Source organism: Typopeltis vanoorti, chromosome 16 (genome assembly GCF_054136105.1).
Source record: "Typopeltis vanoorti isolate ZY-2024b chromosome 16, IOZ_Tvanoo_1.0, whole genome shotgun sequence".
Lineage (NCBI taxonomy): Eukaryota > Metazoa > Arthropoda > Arachnida > Uropygi > Thelyphonidae > Typopeltis > Typopeltis vanoorti.
In genome coordinates this window covers 27,340,499-27,360,362 of record NC_143564.1, presented here as the reverse complement: position 1 = coordinate 27,360,362, position 19,864 = coordinate 27,340,499, and the positions used below count along the sequence as shown (strand labels likewise).

At 38.1% G+C, this 19,864-nt stretch overlaps 1 protein-coding gene across 1 annotated transcript in view; it reads right to left on the bottom strand.

Annotated features, from left to right (window-relative positions):
* Snap29 (Synaptosomal-associated protein 29kDa) overlaps positions 1 to 5,215 on the bottom strand; it is a 91,074-nt gene extending 85,859 nt beyond the window's left edge. Inside the window, exon 1 of the mRNA XM_090406319.1 lies at positions 4,679 to 5,215. Within this exon, the coding sequence (XP_090262445.1) occupies positions 4,679 to 4,951 (273 nt within the window). The 5' untranslated portion in view covers positions 4,952 to 5,215. The remainder of the gene's footprint in view (positions 1 to 4,678) is intronic.
* Positions 5,216 to 19,864: the final 14,649 nt, after the last annotated feature.

Genomic DNA, 19,864 nt, shown 5'->3' with positions numbered 1-19,864 from the left:
AACTTTTTTTGTAAGTTAATCTCTGCCATGGGCAAGTAGGGTTCTTTCCCCTTTCCAGAAACTTGGTTTTTAATCTTGCAACTAAAAAAACTGACTGTGGAACTCTTTCAGAAAACATTCTGTTAGGGATCACGAGATGACAACAGTTGCCATCAGCAGCAGATTATATACATGGCTACATGTATATAATCATAATGAAACTGAAAAGTTCTAATTGGAATACAGATACACATACAGTTAGTTAAACTATTAGTTTATTAAATTTTAAACTACTAGTTTCATGTGCATTACAGCACATTTCTTCAGGAGAGTGAAATAAACTGAATAACTTTTATTACACTGACAAGCAACAATCATGTTAATGGTAAGATTAATACAATATCTGAAATAGACTATTTAATAAAATAAGTGTTCAACAAACAGTCTCCATCTGGAATATATACTGGACATAATTGTGCCACATCTTCCCCATTAACAGAAGTTTCTAACACAAAATGTATATTTAAGATCATAAACAGGGGAATTAAAAAAAAATGCCACATATATTTTAAACCATTTCAATACTGAATAGTAAATAGCATTAGAATATTGTTTCAATTTCTTCCAATCAAATGAGGTCCACTAATGAAATTATGATATGTATCTTAACTTAGCCTCATGTTAGAGGCTAAATAGTGAAACAGCACTAAGAAAGGATTAAAAATATTATTTAATTCTTCCAATATTTCATCTCAGTCATAGATATTTGAGAGAACAATAGGAGACTTAACACACACACACACACACACACACACACACACACAAACCTAAGTGAAACACGTGGATGAAAGACTAGAGTTCTAACTAGGTGGAGCAGTGGGCACCCGTTGGTGGCCTAGGATATAAACTGGGATCTCATATTTTACTCTTGATATCTCAGAGACATGAAATATTGGAAAAATAAAATAATATTTTTAATCTTTTCTTAATGCTGTTTCACTCCATTAAACCTCTAACATGAGTTTCTCTCAGCAATTAAGCCTTAACAAATGGATTACGATATGTATCTTCTCATCAAGGATTAGACATTTGCTTCCATTTTCACTAGTCCCCCCCCCCCCTCTTAGTCTCCATTTATCCACTTCTTTAGGTAGATACTATTACATTCCATAAAAATAATCTTTAAATTTCTTCCTCTCATCCTTGAACTTTTCATTTAGCTACAAATACTTAACTCTCCTCTAGTATCTCCATATTTTATATGATTCTAATTTTGTGTATCCTCTAACAGTTCTGAAAAATCTTTCATGCTGCCTGCATTTTACTTTGATCTTTCTTCTTAACTGTTCATATTTCTGAACGAGTATATAATAGAGTAGGAGTAGCTATTACTTTATAAAATTTAAGATGGATTTTGTATTTTTTTTTTATTATGTCTTTTTCATTATTAAGCACCTCCACGGAGTCATTCATCATAAGAAACCCATCTTACACAAAGCAAAGCCTACTACTATTCCTTAAATTTATCCGCTCTTGCCACCTTATCAGGCAATGCATTCCACAGTTCAGCCACCCTCCATAAAATAAAAAGCCACTTCTCACTCCCTTACTTACGACTTCCATTTACAACTTCCAGTGATAACTCCTTATTTTTGTTCCTTCCCCTTTTTCTACCACATGAAAGATCAGCCTTGTGTCAATCCTCTAACTACAACTCAACAGTAAGTGTCTCAACCATTAACATCTATGCACCAAACTCTGCAATCTATACACCTAACATGATAATATAATATCATTTATATTATCTGCCTCCTCTTCGAGGTTAAATTATTCCCTTCAAATTGCAACGATCAGATATGAACACACTAATCCAGACACGATCTGATCAGGGTTTTATACAATGGAATCACTTCTGATCATTGCAGCAATCCTCTACATATCTTCAACACTTTTGCAATGCATTTCCTAAACTTCAAATTTCTATCAAAGAGAAGAACAATCTGTCAAGATCGTTCTCTTTTACTTCTTCCAGCAGCACCAAAAATAGATTATGCAACTTTCAATCAATGAACCCTAAATTTCAAAATTTCACTGCATTAAACTAACATTTCAATTCATTCAGAAACCTGTCCAGCTTATTCAAATCCTCCTGAATGGCAATAACATTATTAACATCTGCCTGCCATGGAGTCAGAGACTCATCGTGGGAGGTACACACTATCGTACACAATGCCTTAAACAGATTCAATGTGCCTACATTCACAAAATACTAAGGCAACGCAAACCACTCTCCATGCAAAGAAACTACTCCTCACACCTTCCTTATAAAGTCTCCAGCGACAGCATCTTCTTCTATCTCCCATTCTGTGAGAAATCTCTATGTTAACCTGATAACAATCCCTGATTAACTTATATGTTTCATCATATCTCCCCTCCTATTCACAAGGCATTGTAATTTACATTCTCAATCTGTCCTTGTGCTCCAAAGACCACTGACCACCTTTGTGAATCTTCTCTGGAACCTTTCTAAACATATCCTTGTCACCATGAAAACCTGGTGACCAAATCTGTGCACAATAATCCATGTGACACTTAATCAAGGCCTTATACAATGGCATCATAACCTCTTCATTGCTTCATGTCAGGGTCCTCCACATTTTTGCCATTATCCAATGTGACATCTTCACAACTTGTGCAATGTGGCACCTGAATTTCTGGTTCTTCCCAGCTGTATATTTTTGTTTCAATAACCCTTCCAATTTGTTGTACAAATTTCCTGAAATTTACTTTCCCATCTTAATTGTCATAGCCACTCTTTCTATTGTTCCTCTAGGCAAACACTCCTCACGCATCCTATCTTGCACTACAGATCATTGAGTCCCCATACATCACACCTCCTACCACCCTGATGACTTATGTCCTCTAAGAGTGGATGCTTTGGAAGGCAGTGACACTAATGATTTTGAAAGCAGAGATGGGCAAGACAGGATATTTAGTGCAGTGTTGCTACAAATCAAGAGCACAGAGGGTGGGGATCAGGAGATGTTTAGACAGTTGAGCTTGGCAAGTGCAAGAAGAATGATTGTTATGGGAAAATCTACAGAGGAAGGGATCTGAAATAGGGTTAAAAAGTAATCAACAGATGTCAGAAAACTAAAATAATGATCATTACCAAGCAAAATCAATTAAATGAAAAAAAAAAAAAAGCAAAAACCAAGAACCTTAAAAAAGAAGAAGTGGAACAACTCAAATATTCAACAGTTATGTTCACAAGCCAACCAAATGAGAGATACTAATGCAATCAAGCACAGGTGTAATCAGGTTCTTTCTTTCTCTCTCATGTATTCAGCTCAAAAGATATCCAGTGAAAGACTAAAGTAGAAATATATAAATCAATAATTTGCTCAACTGTTATTTATGGATGTGAAACTTGGATATTTCTAACAAGGGTAAAGAATTTGATTTCAGCTTTTGAAAAGAAAATCCTTTTTTTGATAGGAAAAATATTTGGCCTTGTGAATGCTAATAATCTCGGAAGAATGAGATACAACCATGAGTTATATCAACTCTAAAAGTAATCTAAAACATCTAGTATAAACAAATTCAAAAAGTTGCAGAGTGCAGGCCATGCTTTTCATAAGGAAAAAGAGTACTCTTAAGAATACCGTAAATAGTAAACTTCTAGGTAAAAGACGAAGGATGAAAACCAGGAACATTATGGATACATATCAAGATAGCAACATCATATTGCAATATTAAACTGAAAAAGGATGGCACTGGACATGGAATTGAAGGCAACAAATTTGGGTTGTAGAGCTCTAGGAAGAATAAAGATACCCAAAAGGGTTTCATCAATAGCAACAATTGTAACCAGTTGTTCTTAAAACTGAGAACTTTGTTAATAAGAGACCATACGATTTAATGAATAGAATACAAATTGCCAACCAGTTTCACTAGCTACTGTCTAACATTATCAAGGCTGCACTGGTGTAAATACAAATGCGCCAAAAGCCTTGATAATGCTAGACAGTAGCTAGTGAAACTGGTTGGCAATTTGTATCCTATTCATTAAATCGTATGGTCTCTTATTAACAAAGTTCTCAGTTTTAATACATTAGACCAAATATGAACAATTTAACTTCACTGTTGTTCTTGATGCATAAAACAAATTCTTTCACTACCAGATTAAATGTTCACAACTTTGTTAATCATAGTAAATTGTAAATGGAAATTTAAGGGAATCAATCAACGGCCACTTGTGAAATCCTGTTCCCTGACATGAAGTAGCAAGAATGAACCTTTCATTATAAGGGAGGGGGGGGGGGGGGCTCTATTAAAAAAAAAAAAATATGAGCCAATTAATACTAGTAGAATCTTTTTAAAACTGATGAATACACTTTTTTTTTTATTAAGTACACTGCGGTTTATACAAATAGCGTATATTTGAGCAATTTAAACATATGGCGCAAACAATTTTTTTTTTTTTTTTCATTGTTAAAATTTACACTTTAGACGTAATGCGTAACGCATGCAGCAATGCATATATACTCCCTATTACGTATTTAACACCAGATATGCCCTTATTACGGTGCGGTATCTCCACTGGAAAAGATGCTCGGTTAATTTGCAGCGATACCGACTACTATAACACAGCTTGTGCTTTTTTTTTTTACAAATTTCACAAATATTTGACATTTACCTCAGCTGTTGATATTCCGACCTGTTCGGATTCGTGTAAAAGTCCAAGGGAAGTACGCGTGCTCTGAAGAGTTCTTTCTTCAATGCGTTGTCGTTCTTGAAGTAGCTGTGCACGCTTATCCTCCCATTCATTATTAATTTGATTACTGGTCGTGTTACTTAACATATAACCACTACTTCCCTGTTTAGGGTGACTTAAAAAAGTAAAGTCATCCACTTCTTCTTCTTCTAAATACGGAGTCGAATCAGTAGCAGAACCCTTTGGATAGGCCATTAGCAGAAAATACTGACTTTAACTAAGATTACCAATGGCAATTAATAAGAAAATTATTACAACGTCAAATGTTAGCACAGTACGACACAAACAATCAATCACAAATACGAAGCAATTTTGCAAAGATACTGACTAAGACAAATAACCGAAATTTTTATCAAAGATAAAAACCGATCACTGAGTACAACATTCCCTACAAAACAGATCTACTGTCAGCATTAACATGACAACTTTTAAACGCTTCACCATGATCTCAACAATTAAACAATCTATTCTTTACTTACGCAACTAGTTTGCAAACTCCCCCACTATCCCTATAATAGAAGAATAATATCCCTATCCGATGAAAACCAAATGAAAGAAGAAGGGAAAAGTATTGTCCTTTCATTGATTTTTGAAATATTTGAAATCCAGCTTAGCTACTTTATCTTCAATTACAAGAACAGGATCTTAGAACCCAATATAGGATTTAAGACATCATTCAGTGATATAAAAATGCATATAAATCAGTGACATATAAAAATGCAGTTTTATTATATTTTTTTTCGTATACTGCATACCCATGACAAACAAGAAATAAAACTTTTTTTTTTCTACCGTAGCGCAATTGAAAGAACGAAGGTGCGCCCTTCAGTAGGAAAAAGAACTGAGTTGGATTTTCGTCGTGACGAGAGGAATCTTTATACTGGCTTTTTCAGTTGAAGGTGAGTTAGCTGATATCATACAAAAGTAGCAGGGTTTTCATCCCGCATACAGCAAACTAGGCGATGAGAACACACATTTTACAGAAAATATATACTAATAGTGCCATTGGGCGGTAGATAGCGCTCTGTGTGCCGATGACAGTGGTGTCGTACAGTTGGAGGATTAAGTAAGGGAGACGGTCAATTGTGATGGAGTAGTGTACTACCCACGATGAGTCCTTGAAATCAATGAAAACAACTTTAACAGTTAATAATAAACGATTCCGGGATATTAGCATTAAACGTGGAATTCTCCAAGGTGACTCCTTATCTCCATTATTTTTCAACATTTCTTTGATATATTTGTCTACGATTTTGAGAATAAAACGTGGGTATGAAATTTCTAAATATAATATTAAAATTTCAGTGGATGTGGCGTTTGCACACCATGGTACTTGACCGCACGAAGGAAGACATTTTGGTTTTGAATCTAGTCGGCAACTAGAAGAAATTTTTCAAAGCCTTTTTTCGACCGTGCCCCGAGTGAGTCGATCTCTGGCAGGGGGCAAGCAGGCTTTTTCTCCCTGAAACTCAGATTTTTCGTCCCGTAAACTCAAGAAAATGGACCGTAGAACCCACATTATTTCAGACAGTAAATACGAGGGTCAGGGACCACGAGATGGCGGCACTTGTTGAGCAGTCTCTCTTCACTGTGTGCCGCTTAATTAGTGATAGCTTGGGCAAGCTATCGCTGATTGGATATCAGTGGAGATTGAGCTTCCCACTCAGTTTCCAAAAGTTAGATTGGGCTAAAACGGCCTCGCCTACTTTCTATTTATGGGAATAAAAAGGCATTAACTGATTTTTTTTTTTTTTGAAATTTCCGATCTGCTGTATATGGATGACTTGAAATTATGTGGAAAATCGACATAGCAAAATAGATTCTTTACTGAACCCGGTTGGTTTTTCAGTCAGGAAATCAAAATGGAATTTGGTTCGGCACAGTGTGCCCTTTTATCTATTAAACGAGGAAAAATTCATCACGATAGCAATTTATAAATTCTATAACGAACAGTATAAATACCTAGGAATATTAGAAGCTAGTGAAATTCTCCACTCGAAATTTAAACAACAAGCATAAGCGAAATAGACCAAAAGATTCAGAAATATTACAAAAACAAAAATTAAACATCTTGGGCTATACCAGTGATCCCATCAGTGGTTAAATTCTAAAGGCATAAACTCCAGGGCCCTTAAAGTAAGGATCATAAATGTGAAGCTATTGCTAGATTGTTGCAACATTTTTTTAAATTTGATTTATTTATTCTGGTCGAGTTTGTTTAGACCCTTCCCTTTTAATACATATTAATCGATTTACCACTTTGATGCTAATCGATTATTCTGATATGAAGAACTTGTGCCTAGGGTCTGTACCTCTGCACATGTTATACACCCCAAATCACCATGCTTACAAAATAACCAATTGTATTTACCTTTGAATGCGATCCATAGGTCGAGTGTCCAGCAAGCAGGCAAATCTTTCCTTTCGTTCAATGTATTAATATTATCGCATTGTAACTGATGGGAATTCTGTGTTGCTGTGGATTCGTTACGGACCCCTTTCTCTTCAGAAACTACACACAAACTGTCATTACAAACTCGTTTTGTATTATTACTGTCATCCGAGCTATTTTTCCCTTTAAAGAAGGTACCATGGATAAGTAGCACTCAACTATGCATAAGTAGAAATACCGAATATAACTCGCACCTCTTATTTTACTTTTCGAAAAATAAAATTAAAAAGTTTTGCATATACCTCACACATGAAAAAAAGCTTAAACACGTTCATGTCGGGCGATAGTAACTTGCTTCCCGCGGTAAACAACACGCCCTCCCCAATAGCCTATACTGCAGAGGCAAGAAAAACAAGTACTTTTATTATGTCAGTGAATAAGGTACGAGCAGTCTGTGTAATATATTTCTCAATAAATAGTGCAATTGGAGACAACTGGTATAAAAACGACACTAATTAATAAATGAAATGTCCCCTCATACAAAAACTATGCTGCATAGACTCAAGCGAAACCATATGTTGCATGGAAAACCCAGTATCTAACTAAAAACTATTGTTATTATTTAGATGTGTGTGACTCGGCCAGCAGCCAAGCAGCAATAAAATTCAACCGAACGTGTTAAAACTAAGAAATATATGTATTGTGAATGTTGTCATGGCAATTTCACATATTATCGAATTCGGTTGAAGAGAGTTAGCATTTCCACTAATTTGTCCGCTTGCTTTTATCTTTAGGTCGCGCGATCTTTTGTTAATACTGCACCAATCGTATGCATGTCTTAATAACCTGCCACTGCTGTCTGTTTCGTGCCCTGCTATCACTTCTTGTAAATTACTGCCTGGTAACTTTTGCTTGAAATAATGGGGAAAAGATGATGCTATTTGGGTAGGATGCACACAACGAAACTGTTCTCTAGGCGAAAATAGAGTATTGCAATGGCGAATGGGAGATCCTTGGTAAGTCATACCCATTTTTAGTTTCTTCCTGAAAACTTTAGTTTCCGAAAATCCCCACATATATATCACCCCAATTTTTTAGCCTTAATTTTGGGAAAACAAATAAGGCTAAAAAATTGGGAAAAAATTAAAGCGAGTTATATTCGAGTAAATATGGTAGCAGCTACGCCTACATAAACACAAAAATATTACACTATTTTCTTTGTGCTTCTCACAATCACGAGTCTGATAAACAACTGCTAATCTTCTGTTCATTTGTTGGGTACTGACTGTTGCTGACAGTGTTGGCAACCAGAAAAGACAAAATATCGCTACAAGTCTGTCCAAATTCCGCTACACTACGCTGCAATGTTTGCTTGTTAATCGCTGCAAGATAATGCATTACAAGAAGCTTCAAACACCACCATCCCTTTCATCTCGCGTTCGTAATAGGGCGACTGTTGATATTGACTTATATACACATTCAAAAGTGTAAACAATTGTTGATTAATAACACAGTAATGTAGGCATATTTACCGTAAAGGAAGAAAAGTTACGAAACATAAAAATGTTCCTGGTCTGGGCCGGGTACATAAAATTTTTCTGGGCCCAGGCCCCGGCTGAATTTAACCACTGGATCCTATACACAGCTGGCCTAATAGATTGAACAAAAGAAGACCTGGACCAATTGGACCACAAAACTAGTAAACTTCAACTGCAGTGCATCATATACTAATCCGTAAAGTGATGTTGACTGTGCAGCTGGCACGAAGAATAGGTTGGCAGGGGATCTACTGCAAGTGAGACAGACTGTGGAAGAATAAATTACTTTAAAAAATGACATTGAAAATAGCACTGATGAATGCTTCAAGCCATTTCACAAGAAGGCCTTCTAAAAGCAACAGGAAACAAATCCAATTACAAATAGGAACAACAAAATAAACGATACGTGTCCTGGAAAAATACACCCTGAGGAAAAAAGTGATGTGACCAAGACATGTTTGATTCCCTTAAATGGAGTAGGCGAGGACGTTTTAGCCATAACTATTTTGGAGATGTGGAGGAAGTTCAATTTCTAGCGGTGGCCAATCATGGATAGTTGACCCAAGAATAACAATATTTGGCATTGGATAAAGAGAGGCAGCTGCTAGTGCTGGCATCCCGTGGTGCCTGAAATACAATTTAATTAAAAACTACAATTTAATTTATAACCATTAAGAACAAAAGTGGCATAGTATCCATAGCCTTTGTTCCTCTGCAGAGTTACAGAAAACAAAAGTTTATACTATGCAGAAATGTTTTAAATGGTTTTTATCTGCATACAGGGTGGAGACGCAAAGTAGCGTCCTGTGCAAGTTTTCTTTCTTTCTTATTACGAGTCAACATCGCAAATTGCATGTTGACTCGTAATAAGGGTATACAAAAATGGAAAAGCACTTTGTTTCTAAAGTGAATCATATCAAATCACGAATAAACCTTTTGTTTTAAATCATCCTATACACTGCGTAAGAAATTTGAAACAGCACAGAACTCAGTGACTGACAGAACACAGGCTATATAGTAAGATAAGGAATGATAGTGCTGTGTGTATGAAATCCATAGCAAAGAGAAGAGTGAAGACAACCCATAGCAGAATCGTGGGTTTGCTTATAAAGTTCGTCTCCCTTGGAAAAAAGGTAGTGAATTAATATTGTATTTCAATAATTCTATGAATGTCTTTCAGTGAGAATTCATAAATAAAGATCAAGACGGGTCATTAGGACTGAATTTCCAGTCATAAAAGTCCACTGCTTTATTTTGAAAAATGGGTGCATCCTTAATGAACAATAGAAATTAAACCATAAAGATTGATTATGAGAAAGGTCATTATTTCGAAAAACCCTAAGCGCTGCTGTTAATGTAATCAACTTCAGGATTTAAATGGGAAACATACAATACACTTTTGGTATAATATTTCTGAATAGTTTTGAGAGGTATATTATATTATATTTTGTCAGCACTGCACGCCATTCCTTGATAACCTAAGATTTTAGTACTCTTAATCTGGCTCTCTGTGAGATCATAGTTTACCATATATATGTATACTTATGTATACTTCCCCCTTTCTCTCTCTCGCTGGTTAAAAAATGAGTAAAAATAACATTCAGTTCACTTAAGTTTTGTATGAGATTAACTTTGTCCTTATCTGCACAAGTGTTCCAATTTTTGGAATGTCTTCAAAAAAAGATACAGGTTGGTTTTGATTTTAGTTGGAGAAAATTACGACTGACGCATTTGGGATATAAAGCTAGTGCATTTTGTTAATGGCCTGTCTGGTCTCAGAAAGATTTAAGACTTTTTTCTTCATGAAAATGTGGAAATTCTGGGAAGGGCAACCATAACAATACAAGGCGCGTTAAAAAAAAAAAAAGACCGAACTTTTGCTATAAAGACTTTATTACTCATTTTACAACACTTTAAGCATTGTGCTCTTTACTGGCGATACACCGTTCCCAACGTTTCTTCCATCGTTGGAATGATTCTTGGAACGCACTTTCTATGATGGCATGCAGTTCTCTTATCGCATTTTCCTGAATCTCCTCTATATTTTGGAAACGATGTCCTTTCAAAGTGGTTTTAAGTTTGGGAAACAGAAAAAGTCTGCTGGGGCTAAGTGCGGAGAGTAGGGTGGAAGAGGCGCGACGGTTGTTTGATGCTTTGCTATACGTTGTGGCAAAACATCAGACCGATCGTCATGGTGCAACATCCAAGTCTGGTTTTCCCACAATTCAGGCCTATTCCTGCACACAGTATCCCTTACACGCGCTAAAACTTCCTGGTACAACTTTTTGTTTACCATCTGATCACGTGGTGCAATTTCATAATGGACAATGCCTTTCAGATAAAAAAACACAACCAATATTCACCTTCATGTTTGACCGACTCATCCATCGAGGATTAAAACACTCATAGCACTGCGTTCGGCTCACACAATCCTTCCTGTATACTTAGTTAAGCAACTGAAATGTCTCTGAAAACGTTTTACTAAGTCTGCAGCAAAATTTCAAACACACGTTGTTCTTCAAGCTTTCACTAACCCCACGAATAGCTTGTGCATGTGCGTACATCAGCAGATGTAATTCGACGACTAATGCACATAGCATAACTAGACAAATCGCAGTTTGTTGTCAAAACCTGCCGCTAGGTGTGCTCAGCAGCCGAAGCGCACTGTCTGTGCCGGTTGGCGCGCTATTTAAAAAATCCAATATTTTTTTTAACACACTTTGTGTGTGTATATATATATCTATATCTCTTACAGCACTCTGCAACCCAACAACATCATGGAGCAGGAGTTAGCTTAAGTGTACATCATAGATCTCCCTACAAACTAAAAGTGATTGCTGTTATACCAGGATATGTCTTGTATGCTCAAATAATAGCACCCAACCGTAATACCCTGCATGTGTTCAGCATCTACATACCACAGCAGGATGCTCTGGCGTCACAAATCCTGGATTTCGTTCAAAACCATCTGTCTAGTATAGACCAAGAACATGTCATAATAGCAGGAGACTTTAATTGCACTCTTGACCAAGAAAACGACAGACTTCAGTGTGCTGAACATCGTAGACAATTAATAAACAAACTTCAAACACTGGTAAACGATAATGAACTCATCGACGTCTTCCGGCATCAACATCCTGATAAGAAATCCTACACATGGAGGTCAGCAATCACAGCGACAAATAGGCCACTGTACCAAGCACGACTGGACAGATACTACATTTCCAAACATACCTTGCCTCTAGTCAGAAACATCTCACACATCCCTTCCTACATTTCAGATCATTGTTTCGTCAAGCTACAACTTTCATTATCCTTGGAAGAATCCAAATCAGGAAGTGCCTATTGGATCTTCAACAATACTCTCCTGAAAGATACAGATTATATAATAAACACTCAGGCTTTAATAACCAACCTCACTCACTCGAAAGTGGATACAGAACCAATGAAAACATGGTGGCCCCACCTAAAATCACGAATAAAATCCTGTACGCAGATGTACAGTCACCAGAAAAATCAACAGAAGAACATTAGAATCAGACAACTTGAAGAACAGCTCAAGTATCTCCCAGAAGAAAGCCCTGAACATCATTCTGCCTTGCAAGCCATGCAAAGACAGGTAGAATTATCGGCAAAAGGTGCCCTACTTAGATCGCGGCATACACAAATAAATCTTTCAGACGCCCCCACAAAATATTTTTTCTCTTTGAAAAAAAAATGCCAGGCAGCAAATTCCATCTATGCTATCACACTTCAAGATGACAGCATCACAGAAGATCCAAGAAAAATCACCTCTGAAATCCTACAATACTACAAGAATGCATACAGCACTACAGGAACATCCCATCATGCAATTCACGAAATACTGAAAGAAACAAAAAAAAATCTCTGCAACAGATCGGAACCACTTAGAAAAGAAAATCATGCTACATGAACTGAAAACCGCATGCACATCCTTGCCAAAGAACAAATCTCCTGGCCTTGATGGTCTCACATCAGAGTTTTTCCAAGTCTTCTGGAATCAACTCGGACCACTTCTCCTCGAAACACTGCAAGAAGCCTACATCAATGGCCTCCCACAATCCGTCACGACCTCAGTAGCACGATTGATACCAAAGAAAGGAGACCACACGGATATCAGAAACTGGCATCCAATCTCCCTAATTAATACCGATTGCAAAATAATTTCCAAAGTTATAGCAAACCGAATAAAGCCAACACTGCCTGAAGTTATTGGCCAACATCAAACGTACTCTGTCCCAGGAAGATCAATACATGATAACCTCCATTTAATAAGAGACCTCATCCACATCGCAAACAGCCAACATGAAGACCTAGCACTCGTCAGCCTTGATCAGGAGAAGGCTTTTGACAGAGTAGAGCACGAATACCTTTATGAAGTTCTAAAGGCATTTGGCTATGGTACTCTCATCACTGAAACAGTGCAATTGCTTTACAGAGATGCACACTTCTGTTTAAAAATCAACAAGAGGCTCATTCGCACTTTGTCATACTCTCGAGGGATCAAGCAAGGATGTCCCCTCTCTGGTCAATTATACACACTGGCCATAGAACCCTTCTTAAAAAGAATACACGACACCATCATCTCCAAACGAACCAGAATAATAGAACCACATCAAAAAATTACCTTATCATCATATGCCGATGACGTCACTGTAATAGTACGAAATGAAGAAGAAATGACAGTAACCGAGGAAGCACACAGACTATATGCACAAGCCTCAGGGGCCAAATTAAATTCTGCCAAAACCACGGGCTTGTGGTCAGGCAGATGGAAGTCTAGAAATGATTCTCCGATCGAATGTACCTGGTCAAGCGAAGGACAAAGATACTTAGGTGTGCACCTTGGCAACACCAAAATATATAACACACTGAACAAGACGCAGCTGCACAATCGTTTTAAACAGGTACTAGGTAAATGGAACAGCGTTCGTTCCATGTCTTCACTTAGAGGAAGAGTACTAGTAGTTAACCAGATGGCAGCGAGTGTCTTATGGCATACCCTCAAAGTACTCACACCTCCTGAAGAATTTCTCTACCACATTCAAAAGAAATCAAACGTTTCCTCTGGAACAAAACTCACTGGACAACATGCCCTCAACTCTGCAAGCCACTCACCAAGGGAGGTCAAGGCCTGATTTCCCTTGAAATCAATATTCGATCCTTCAGGATAATCCTCCTCCTAAAGACACTTCAATGCAATCACACTTATGTAACCACCTTCGATTACATCACGAAAGCATCCACCAGAGGACTTACACTTTCTACAATCCTCCGAATGGCCAGTCCTGCACCATCTCCTCCTAAACTACCTCATTTTTACAAAGATGCTCTACAGCGATGGAAAAACACAGGACTTCATCACACACTCACAGGATCAACAGAGTCAGCTGTACTTACAGAACCACTATTTTCAAACAAAAACATCACAAGTCTCACAACTGGCCAGCCTTTTCTTTTCCCTACATGGAACTAGGCAGGAACAGGAGTCATAGGAGACCTCTTAACCCACACCCAAAGTGGAAAGCATTCACAAGCCTACCAATGAATAACCCAAAAACTGAAAAGCAATATCAACAGCTGCAAGCCTCCATTATAAAAGCCTATCCAGATATCGCTACACCTCAGGAAATCCGTATTCCTTCTAGAAACTGCTCGGGGCCAATATTTCATCTTGTACAATCTGAAGCCTCACTTCCAATACTTCCCTGCAACTACAAGAAAATATACCACTTCCTCATGTCAGTGTCCCCATCCTCACCATTCTTATATTCAGCCTTAACACTCTCATCTACAAGGCTGCATATACCACACAGTTTTCAGTGGGATCTGCCATATAAATCAAAATGTGCCATACCAGATTCCGAAATACAGTGGAGACTATGGCATAACATCGTGCCAACTCCTTCAAAGCTCTACAAATTTAAGCTAAGAGAAACGGATCTGTGTCCATTCTGTGACGTTTCAGGCACCTTGGAACACACATATCTGACCTGCCCTGCAAACAAAGTGATAATCACCTATGCCCTGAATACCGCCTCTAGCACCTGTAACTACACACACAGCCAAGAAGACTACCTGAATTTAGTCCACACAGAAGAAACACAGAACATGCAATTTCATCTTCATCTGCGCTAAGGCCGTCATCTACAGCTTTTACCTAAAACAAACAAGAAGTAACCAGCACCCATCCAACACTGAAACTGCACAAACCCTCATGCACATCCTCCGTCGGAAACTAAAAAGCAGGCTTCTATTGGAACTTGAGCACTTCAAAGAAACAAGAATTGTCGCGAAATTCCTAGAGGAGCGGAATCCAACTGGTACCCTCTTCTGGATTGACGACGACAATGTGCTTCATCTGAATGAATACTCAGACTGAAACTGAACTGTTAATTTTCAATATTCATTTATTGCATTCTCTATTGTACACCCGAAAGGAAAATGTTTTCTTTCTCTGTAAATATATACTTATAATATGTAAATAGTCATTGTTGCCTATCGTGTAATGTTTATTTTAACTAGTTAAATAAAATAAAAATAAAAATAAAATATCTATAAAAGACAGACTTCAGTGTGGTGAACATCGTAGCCAATTAATAAACAAACTTCAAACACTGGTAAACGATAATGAACTCATCGACGTCTTTCGGCATCAACATCCTGATAAGAAATCCTACACATGGAGGTCAGCAATCACAGCGACAAATAGGCCACTCTACCAACCACGACTGGACAGATACTACATTTCCAAACACACATTGCCTCTAGTTAGAAACATCTCACGCATCCCTTCCTACATTTCAGATCATTGCTTCGTCAAGCTGCAACTTTCATTATCTTGGGAAGCATCCAAATCAGGAAGTGCCTATTGGATCTTCAACAATACTCTCCTGAAAGATCCAGCTTATATAACAAACACTCAGGTTTTAATAACCAAACTCACTCACTCGAAAGTGGATACAGAACCAATGAAAACATGGTGGCCCCACTTAAAATCACGAATAAAATCCTTTACGCAGATGTACAGTCACCAGAAAAATCAACAGAGGAACATTAGAATCCGACAACTTGAAGAACAGCTCAAGTATCTCCCAGAAGAAAGCCCTGAACATCATTCTGGCTTCCAAGCCATGCAAAGACACCCAGAATTATCGGCAAAAGTTGCCCTACTTAGATCGCGGCACACACAAATAAATCTTTCAGACGCCCACACAAAATATTTTTTCTCTTCGGGAAAAAAATGCCAGGCAGTAAATTCCATCTCTGCTATCAGACTTCAAGATGACAGCATCACAGAAGATCCAAGAAAAATAACCTCTGAAATCCTACAATACTACAAGAATGCATACAGTACTACAGAAACATCCCATCATGCAATTCACGAAATACTGAAAGAAACAAAAAAATCTCTGCAACAGATCGGAACCACTTAGAAAAGAAAATCACGCTAGATGAACTGAAAACCGCATGTACATCTTTGCCAAAGAACAAATCTCCTGGCCTTGATGGTCTCACGTCAGAGTTTTTCCAAGTCTTCTGGAATCAACTCGGACCACTTCTCCTCAAAACACTGCAAGAAGCCTACATCAATGGCCTCCCACAATCCGTCACGACCTCAGTAGCACGATTGATACCAAAGAAGGGAGACCACACGGATATCCGAAACTGGCATCCAATCTCCCTAATTAATACCGATTGCAAAATCATTTTCAATGTTATAGCAAACCGAATAAAGCTAACACTGCCTGAAGTTATTGGCCAACATCAAACGTACTGTGTCCTAGGAAGATCAATATATGATAACCTCCATTTAATAAGAGATCTCATCCACATCGCAAACAGCCAACATGAAAACCTAGCACTCATCAGCCTTGATCAGGAGAAGGCTTTCGACAGGGTAGAGCACGAGTACTTTTATGAAGTTCTAAAGGCATTTGGCTATGGTCCTCTCATCACTGAAACAGTGCAATTGCTTTACAGAGATGCACACTTCTGTTTAAAAATCAACAACAGGCTTACTCGCACTTAGTCATACTCTTGAGGGATCAAGCAAGGATGTCCCCTCTCCGGTCAATTATACACACTGGCCATAGAGCCCTTCTTAAAAAGAATACACGACACCATCATCTCCAAACGAACCAGCATAATAGAGCCACATCAAAAAATTACCCTATCAGCACATGCCGATGACTCAACTGTAATAGACGAAATGAAGAAGAAATGAAAGTAACCGAGGAAGCACACAGACTATATGCACAAGCCTCAGGAGCCAAATTAAATTCTGCAAAAACCACGGGCTTGTGGTCAGGCAGATGGAAGTCTAGAAATGATTCTCCGATCGAATGTACCTGGTCAAGCGAAGGACAAAGATACTTAGGTGTGCACCTTGGCAACACCAAATTATATAACATACTGAACTTGACACAGCTGCACAACCGTTTTAAACAGGTACTAGGTAAATGGGACAGCGTTCGTTCCATGTTTTCACTTAGAGGAAGAGTACTAATAGTTAACCAGATGGCAGCGAGTGTCTTATGGCATACCCTCAAAGTACTCACACCTCCTGAAGAATTTCTCTACCACATTCAAAAGGAAATCAAACGTTTCCTCTGGAACAAAACCCACTGGACAACAAACCCTCAACTCTGCAAGCCACTCAGCAAGGGAGGTCAAGGCCTAGTTTCCCTTGAAAACAAGATTAGATCCTTCAGGATAATCTTCCTCCTAAAGATACTTCAATGCAATCACACTTATGTAACCACCTTCGATTACATCACGAAAGCATCCACCAGAGGACTTACACTTTCCACAATGCTCCGAATGGCCAGTCCTGCACCACACCATCTCCTCCTAAACTACCTCATTTTTACAAAGACGCTCTACAGCAATGGAAAACACAGGACTTCATCACACACTCACAGGATCAACAGAATCAGCTGTACTTACAGAACCACTATTTGCGAACAGAAACATCACAAGTCTCACAACGGGCCAGCCTTTTCTTTTCCCTACATGGAACTGGGCAGGAATAAGAGTCATAGGGGACCTCCTAACAAAGACCCTAAAGTGGAAAGCATTCACAAGCCTACCAATGAAGAACCCAAAAACTGAAAAGCAATATCAACAGCTGCAAGCCTGCATTATAAAAGCCTATCCAGATATTGCTACACCTCAGGAAATCCGTATTCCTTCTAGAAACTGCTCGGGGCCGATATTTCATCTTGTACAATCTGAAGCCTCACTTCCAATTCTTCCCACCAACTACAAGAAAATATAACACTTCCTCATGTCAGGGTCTCCATCCTCGCCCTTCTTATATTCATCCTTAACCCTCTCATCTACAAGGCTGCATATGCCACTCAGTTTTCAGTGGGATCTGCCATATAAATCAAAATGTGCCAAACCAGATTCCGAAATACAGTGGAGACAATGGCATAACATCTTGCCAACTCCTTCTAAGCTGTACTAATTTCAGCTAAGAGAAACGGATCTGTATCTATTCTGTGACGTTTCAGGTACCTTGGAACACACATATTTGACCTGTCCTGCAAACAAACGGATGATCACCTATGTCCTGAATACTGCCTCCAACACCTGTAACTACTCACACAGCCAAGAAGACTACTTGAATTTAGTCTACACAGAAGAAAACAGACACCGAATATGCAATTTCCTCTTTATCTGCGCTAAGGCTGTCATCTACAGCTTCTACCTAAAACAGTCAAGAAAAAACCAGCACACATCCATAACTGAAACTGCACAAACCCTCATCTATATCCTCTGCCGGAAACTAAAAAGCAGGCTTTTATTGGAACTTGAATACTTCAAAGAAACAAGAACTGTCTCGAAATTCATAGAGGAGTGGAATCCAACTGGTACCCTCTTCTGGATTGACGACGACAATGCGCTTCATCTGAAAGATAACTCAGACTGAAACTGAACTGTAAACTTTGATTTCATTCTCTATTGTACACCCGAAAGGAAAATGTTTTTTTTTCTCTGTAATATATATACTTATAATATATAAATAGTTGTTGTTACCTATCATCAAATGTATATTTTAAACAAGTTGAATAAAAAAAACTTCCATGTGGACTCAAATAACCATTCATTCTGCAATTACCTTTTCATCACCGCAAAAGCGGTAATATAAAACACATACCTCAGACATACAAGACCAGACAGCACAGCAACTTCACAGAGAGAGGCAACTGACCAACTCACTGCAGCCTTCCAACAAAAGGTGAGATGTCGGATCCTACACGAGCATCACCACCATAGGCAAAACAACACCTTAGATCTTTTCCACCAAGAATGGAATCCACGGAATCAACTCCTGGCTGAGCAGGGCGACTGCATTATAATCCACTTTCCAGCATAGAAGTGACACCTTTACCCCCCCCCCCCCCAAAAAAAAAAAAAGAAATGGGAAAGAAAGAAGGATTGTTGTGCTTAACAGTGCGAAAGTTAATCAGCTGGCACTCTCATGTTAATAGATAATATTGTGCAATAGTAACTTCTATGTTCTTCCACATTTATGTTCTTATGTTAAAATAAGATCTTATGTTATCATGTTAAAATAACTCTTAATGGCTTTAATTTATTTTAAAAAAAAATGTAATTAGCCTTATAAGTGACTTCGATGTAACATACCTCAACAAGAGTATGAGCATGTAACCTCTCTGTCTGACTGCAGAGAACCAAAAACCGGTTAATCGTGTATATATGATTGTTATGTTTACAATAAAAAAAAATATATATATATAAAATCAGCAACTCCTTTTTTATTCCCATGAAAGAGTAGGCGAGGACGTTTTAGCACTATGTAACTTTAGGGGTCTGAGTGGGCATTTCAAACTCCACTGGCACCCAATCACGGGTAGCTGGCCCAAGGCTATCACTAATTAAGGGATACACAGTGAAGAGAGACAGCTCAACAAGTGCTGCCATCTCGTGGTTCCTAATCCTAACACAATATATTTAATGTCTGAAATAGTGTGGGTTCTACGGTAGATTTTCTTCAGTGGGACGAAACGTGCTTGCCCGTTCCAGAGATCGACTAACTCGGGAACCGGTCGAAAAAACGATTAGAAAAATCTTCTCTAGTCGCCAAGTAGATTCGAAACCGAGAAGTCTTCCTTCGTGTGGTCAAGC